This window comes from Cherax quadricarinatus, chromosome 12, assembly GCF_038502225.1.
Source record: "Cherax quadricarinatus isolate ZL_2023a chromosome 12, ASM3850222v1, whole genome shotgun sequence".
NCBI classification, from domain to species: domain Eukaryota; kingdom Metazoa; phylum Arthropoda; class Malacostraca; order Decapoda; family Parastacidae; genus Cherax; species Cherax quadricarinatus.
In genome coordinates, this window is record NC_091303.1 from 46,212,720 (window position 1) to 46,220,666 (window position 7,947).

At 33.9% G+C, this 7,947-nt stretch overlaps 1 protein-coding gene across 1 annotated transcript; it reads right to left on the reverse strand.

The window, feature by feature from the left end:
- Positions 1-885: 885 nt before the first annotated feature.
- On the reverse strand, positions 886-5,229 carry LOC128686695 (uncharacterized). Its single transcript, XM_053773729.2, has 2 exons — positions 2,529-5,229; positions 886-1,013 (listed from the first exon to the last, which is right to left on the reverse strand). The coding sequence occupies exon 1, from the start codon at positions 5,124-5,126 to the stop codon at positions 2,562-2,564; it is 2,565 nt and encodes an 854-aa protein (XP_053629704.2). The 5' UTR covers positions 5,127-5,229; the 3' UTR covers positions 886-1,013; positions 2,529-2,561.
- Between the last annotated feature and the right edge of the window lie 2,718 nt (positions 5,230-7,947).

A 7,947-nucleotide genomic window follows, 5' to 3' on the forward strand; every position in this document is an offset into this window, starting at 1 on the left:
CAGAAAAATGGAGACACTGGCCGCTGATAAACTTAAAGAGCACAAAAAAGTATTGGAATCGCCGACTCCTATAATGCTACTGGCTGGTCCTCTGCCAACACTGTCTATCCTACTTCTAGCCTTCACAACCGTCGTCTTGTTGAACCATCCCTTATAAACAACTTTCCTTGTGTGAATCTTAATCTTGGCTTTGTCTCTGTAGATGCTTTCCTTTCTCCTTACATTGTCAAATGTTCCAAACATCATAACACTCGTGACTTCTCTCACTACCACTTCTCCTTTCATCTTTACTATATTTCTCTCTGTTTTCCATTTTTCTGTTTAATTAGTTCTGTCCTATCAAATGTAAATATTCATGATCACTTCCCTTTGTACGATTTCACTGAAATTTTTACCACAGAATCTAGGAATGTCAGAATATATTGTGTATTTTTTTCATCAAGATTGTTCAATAAATAACGTCATAAAAAATAAAATGTGAAAAATTGTATATGGTAGCACATAATAGAGGGCTACATCAATATGGCAATATCGAAGTTATTTTTGGTAACATGAAATTATTAATTAATGCCAAACAGACTATGTAAAGTGTACCAATCATGCAATATAATCTTTTATAGTACCCAAAAAAAATAGTGAAGATGCCTTGACATGTGTTAGGACAATTTTTGCATTTTACACCCATGGTATGCAAAAATGGTAAGGATTTTTACCAAAAGGAACACTTTTAGTTATAGAACAATGTTCCCTGAATAAGTCCTGTATAAATGATAAAGATCGGTTCAATAATAAGAGAGGAGTCCCCCTAAAATTGCAAAAAAATAGACTTTCCAGAAAAATGGAATAATACATTGAGGCTTAGTTTACGGAGGGTAAAAATACTCCTTGTGCCTTCTTATGTTTATTAGGAGTAGAAATGAGCATATATAACATATCTCTGAAGTTCCATGCAGATCCCTCCATCCTGAAGTCCCTTGCAGATTGGCCAATCATGACGGTCCATGCAAATCAAACTGGAAAGGAAATACACACTAAACATCATATTACCAATGATTAAGTACAAAATATATGTGTAAATATATATATATATATATATATATATATATATATATATATATATATATATATATAATATATATATATATATATATATATATATATATATATAATATATATATATATATATATATATATATATATATATATATATATATATATATATAATATATATATATATATATATATAATATATATATATATATATATATATATATATATATATATATAATATATATATATATATATATATATATATATATATATATATATATATATATATATATATATATATATATATATATATATATATATATATATATATATATATATATATATATATATATATATATATATATATATATATATATATATATATATATATATATATATATATATATATATATATATATATATATATATATATATATATATATATATATATATATATATATATATATATATATATATATATATATATATATATATATATATATATATATATATATATATATATATATATATATATATATATATATATATATATATATATATATATATATATATATATATATATATATATATATATATATATATATATATATATATATATATATATATATATATATATATATATATATATATATATATATATATATATATATATATATATATATATATATATATATATATATATATATATATATATATATATATATATATATATATATATATATATATATATATATATATATATATATATATATATATATATATATATATATATATATATATATATATATATATATATATATATATATATATATATATATATATATATATATATATATATATATATATATATATATATATATATATATATATATATATATATATATATATATATATATATATATATATATATATATATATATATATATATATATATATATATATATATATATATATATATATATATATATATATATATATATATATATATATATATATATATATATATATATATATATATATATATATATATATATATATATATATATATATATATATATATATATATATATATATATATATATATATATATATATATATATATATATATATATATATATATATATATATATATATATATATATATATATATATATATATATATATATATATATATATATATATATATATATATATATATATATATATATATATATATATATATATATATATATATATATATATATATATATATATATATATATATATATATATATATATATATATATATATATATATATATATATATATATATATATATATATATATATATATATATATATATATATATATATATATATATATATATATATATATATATATATATATATATATATATACACACAATATTTATAAACATATACATACAAATAAACAACAAATTCACATGAATTATTTACCTTTGACGAAGAGTAGGCATGAACATGGATCATCTAATGGCCTCCAGCCTCATAGGAGGTGTCCACCACCCTCTTCCTCTTCTTGTGTACGTTGGTTATGACTGCCTGCATCTTCTTGTCCATATTCCTCAGGTGACGTTGGTTCAATGATGAACGGCCATAGCCAAGTTGTATGTCCAAGCAACTTCTTTCATATCCTGCATTGTACTCTGCTATGGCGTTGCTGGTGGCGAAATCTACTTGCCACTTATTTTTAAACAGAGCTTTGTTACAGTAGGACCATATTCGTTTGTGAAGGCTTTCATTACAGTTTTGTGTTCGTCCCTGAATGCATCTTTCCATCATTTCATCTCTGGTGAGGTCCTTGTAGATATCATGCACCTTCTTGAAGTAGGCAGGTTCTAGCTGGAACTGCACTTTCATGGTTGTGTGGGGTGGTGGTGGTAAGTTGTCTGCCAGCGCCTTCTTGTAAAAACACCATGAAGCAGAACCAGGTGGACAAAGCTGATGTTGTGGGTTGTCGTCAGTGGAGGAACAGTGAAAGAAACTTGCAAGTATGCCATTCCTCATCGTTACAACATCACTTCCACGATTTTCCCGTAGGTTTTTCTGAAAATACTGTGCAAGCTTGTCAATCACGAAGTCTGTCAACATCCCTTTCTTCTGGTGATACTGCTTTCTCTTTTTTCCTGTTCTCAGTTGTTTCTCTGTGTAGTGCAATTTTACCAAGCTTGTCAATCTTTTCCTTAGCCGCTTTGCATAATGGTTGATACACTCTTCTTTTGCAACATGTATACCTTCATAAGGACCAGCACCATCATTCAGTTCAACAATTCCTTTGTAAGTTGCACTGTCACCATCAGACACTATGGTTTTGTACCTCAACTTCATTTTCTGTGATCTCTGCCAGATGATTAGTGCAGCTTCTACTTCCATTTTGCCTGAGGAGCCTGAAAAGTTTTTGGTACATTTGCTTTCATGGCTTTGTTTCAACTGTTCATATTTTTCCATAGCAAGTCTTTTCTTCTTCAAACGATTTTTGAGACTGCTGCAAATAAAACAGTATTTGCACAAAACTTGATAATCAACTACTAGCTTTGTCAAGGCATCAATAGCCACACCAATGCCAAAATTAGAATTATGGCCCCTAGTGTGCCACGTGCCGTCATACGTCACGTCAATGTCAAGAACACCACGTGCGTCTGGTAAAATGTCACATTTGGCATATTCCTTACCAACGATCAGCCTTGTTTCATCAAGAATTTTGTTGCAAGACTGAATGGATATCCTTGTTATCACGCTTGTATATCTGTTGAATGTTTCAAAACCTAGACGAGGTAGGTTACACAACGCATTTTTACGAGCAAATGATGAGTAGCCACCACCAGTCACCATTTCAGCATAAACCATCCTACCCGTCAAAGTATTCAGCTTCTTACGTATACCATATGGCTTTTCCAACAAACTATTCTTACACTCAGTACACGATATACTAAGAACTGTTTCTAGGTGATGATTATAATATGTAACTTTGATCTTTTTAGAAAAACAAAGGGAACAATGCACAAGTGATAGAATTTCATCAAATCTCTTGTTTTCCATACATATCATTTTCTTATCAACGACAACAGGATTTATCTTTTCATACATCGACACTCGTCGTGTGGCACTTGACAAATGAACTCTTGTTGACACACTATCACTGGCACTCGCGTCAGCAGCTGTCGACGTGCTGGCGACAGCTGAGCTAGGCACAACTGGGGTGGCTACATGTGGAGTGGCCACATGTGGGATGGCCACATCTGCAGTGGCCACATGTGGGGTGGCCACATGTGGGGCGGCCACATCTGCAGTGGCCACATGTGGGGCGGCCACATCTGCAGTGGCCACATGGGTGGCCACATCTGCAGTGGCCACATGTGGGGTGGCCACACCTGGAGTCGTCAGAGGAGATCCAGTCATACGTGGGGAGGTCCTCACATACGTAACTGTAGGTGTGGTGATGACAGATGTATATATAGGTGTAGTCTTGATCAATGTGGCCACAGTGGTGGTGGTGGTGGTGGCCACAGTGGTGGTAGTGGCCACAGTGGTGCTGGTGGCCACAGATATGTCACTTCGTTTCCGCTTTCTCGATGCTGTAGGTCTGTGACTTGAAGTGGCCACATCTGGTGTGGCCCTGGACGGGCTGGACACATCTGGTGTGGCCTGGGACGTGCTGGCCACATCTGGTGTGGCCCTGGACGGGCTGGTCACATCTGGTGTGGCCTGGGACGTGCTGGCCACATCTGGTGTGGCCACAGTCTTCCTTTTTCCCTTGACTTCCTTAGCACATGCCTTCACTGGAGAAGCATTTAGAAGTTCACCAGCTGACAAGAAATCTTCATTTTCTGAGGAGTTTGAGGGTAGTAATGGCGTCGTGGCGTCACCTGCCACTGCTGCCGCCGCCGCCGCCTCTGCCGCTGCTGCCGCCGCCTCTGCCGCTGCTGCCGCCGCCGCCGCTGCTTTCTTTATTTGGTTTCCTATTAGCAACTTCTGCATCCTCTTTCTCAGCCTCTTGTTCATGTTCAACGAGTGAATAGTCTTCTTACGAGGCATTGTGCTGCAGAAATGTAAAGAATTGACGGCGAAAATACGCGACCCAAGGGAGCGGCGCAGTCAATCAAAGCAGCATAACTCCTCCTCTACCTGACCCTTGGTCGGCACTGAGGTTGGTGTGGAGTGAACCTCCCTGCTACAGCCACCATGAGAGTTACCAACTAGTAATTTCAAGAATTTGGCACAAAAACATAAAAAAAAATACGGAAAAAAGCTAAAAATGACAATAAACGGACTACAGGTATGACGTGAGTCACGATAATGACGTAATTACCCCAATTACTATAATTACGATAACTCTTTACCTAATTATCGTACAGAGACGAGACATACACCAAAATGTTGCCAGATTAATGAGCTATTTTTCGGTAAGCTTAACTCATTTTTCGATTTTTTTTTCGATTTTTTCGTCTCTTCCCTGGTGTAACATATCAACTCCTTTATTTTTCAACCGATTACGTTCATTTTTGGTGTGCTATTAGAAGCTTATATCGAGTATCCTGTGCTGAAGTTTCAAACATATCGGCCAAAAAGGTGTACTTTTTATGTTTTTATGCTATTATTATATTGCATTGTCATAATATATCAATTGTGATTGGTAAATAAGCCTTATAACTGATATTAGCGTGGGTATGGAATATTTTGTTGGCTGGAGGTGTCGGCCATTTTGGGTACTGTACCCAGGGGTACCTGATTGGTCCCTTAAGACAATATTATACTGGCCAGATTGTAACAACCACCACAGACATTAAGACAGTGTTATACTGGCCAGATTGTAACAACCACCACAGACATTAAGACAGTGTTATACTGGCCAGATTGTAACAACCACCACAGACATTAAGACAGTGTTATACTGGCCAGGTTGTACCAACCACCACAGACATTAAGACAATATTATACTGGCCAGATTGTACCAACCACCACAGACATTAAGACAATATTATACTGGCCAGATTTTACCAACCACCACAGACATTAAGACAGTGTTATACTGGCCAGGTTGTATCAACCACCACAGACATTAAGACAGTGTTATACTGGCCAGATTGTAACAACCACCACAGACATTAAGACAGTGTTATACTGGCCAGATTGTAACAACCACCACAGACATTAAGACAGTGTTATACTGGCCAGGTTGTATCAACCACCACAGACATTAAGACAGTGTTATACTGGCCAGATTGTAACAACCACCACAGACATTAAGACAGTGTTATACTGGCCAGGTTGTAACAACCACCACAGACATTAAGACAGTGTTATACTGGCCAGGTTGTATCAACCACCACAGACATTAAGACAGTGTTATACTGGCCAGGTTGTATCAACCACCACAGACATTAAGACAATATTATACTGGCCAGATTGTACCAACCACCACAGACATTAAGACAATATTATACTGGCCAGATTTTACCAACCACCACAGACATTAAGACAGTGTTATACTGGCCAGATTGTACCAACCACCACAGACATTAAGACAGTGTTATACTGGCCAGGTTGTACCAACCACCACAGACATTAAGACAGTGTTATACTGTCCAGATTGTACCAACCACCACAGACATTAAGACAGTGTTATACTGGCCAGGTTGTACCAACCACCACAGACATTAAGACAGTGTTATACTGGCCAGGTTGTAACAACCACCACAGACATTAAGACAGTGTTATACTGCCCAGATTGTACCAACCACCATAGACATTAAGACAGTGTTATACTGGCCAGGTTGTAACAACCACCACAGACATTAAGACAGTGTTATACTGGCCAGGTTGTAACAACCACCACAGACATTAACAACTCTCCTCTCCTATTTTTAACTATTCAAATTCAAATTCAAATTCAAAGTTTATTCTCTATAAGGATTACAATGCTGAGTTTACAGAATTTGGTTATTGTGTGGTTTACATGTAGTAAAATAATAATTACAGAGTGTACCACTAGAACACCTAGCATGGCTAGGCATTTCGGGCAGACTTAAATTAAATCTTAAGTTTAAAATATTACAAAATTATGAGGTAAGTTGGTATTATGGCTAAGTGACTAAATACTAGTTTGTGAGTTTAGCAATGTGAATGCTTTTGTTTTGGCACTATATATAGTTTCAGTATTGGAGTATCACAGGCCAACTTATGACTAGTTAAGATTCATTATTTTGAGATTGAGATTGATATTTCTGTTTATGGTCAAATGGGTGAGTGAGTGTAAGTGTGAACCACCAGGTGGTATTCGTATTATTAGTTGACAGGGTGTATCAGGGAGATAAGATGTTTTCTAATGGTAGTTTTGAAGGTGATGAATGTGTCTGCAGTTTTAGAATTTTCAGGTGGGGTGTTCCAGATTTTAGGGCCTTTGACATACATTGAATTTTTGTAAAAGTTTAGTCGGACACGGGGAATGTCATAGAGATGTTTGTGTCTGGTGTTGTGCCTGTGGATTCTGTCACAACTATCAAGAAAGCGTTTTAGGTCAAGGTTAATATTGGAATTTAAGGTCCTGTAGATGTAGATTGCACAGTAGTAAGTGTGGATGTACTGAACAGGGAGTAAGTTTAGGTCTATGAAGAGTGGGGGGGGGGTGTGTTCCCAGGGATCTGATTTAGTGATTATTCTTACTGCGGCTTTTTGTTGGGTTGTTATTGGCTTTAGGTGTGTTGCTGCAGTTGAACCCCAAGCACAGATAGCATAGGTGAGGTATGGATATATAAGTGAATGGTATAGTGTGAGAAGGGCAGTTTGCAGCATGTAGTATCGTATCTTGGAGAGGATCCCAACCGTTTTGGATACTTTTTTGGTTATGTGTTGGATA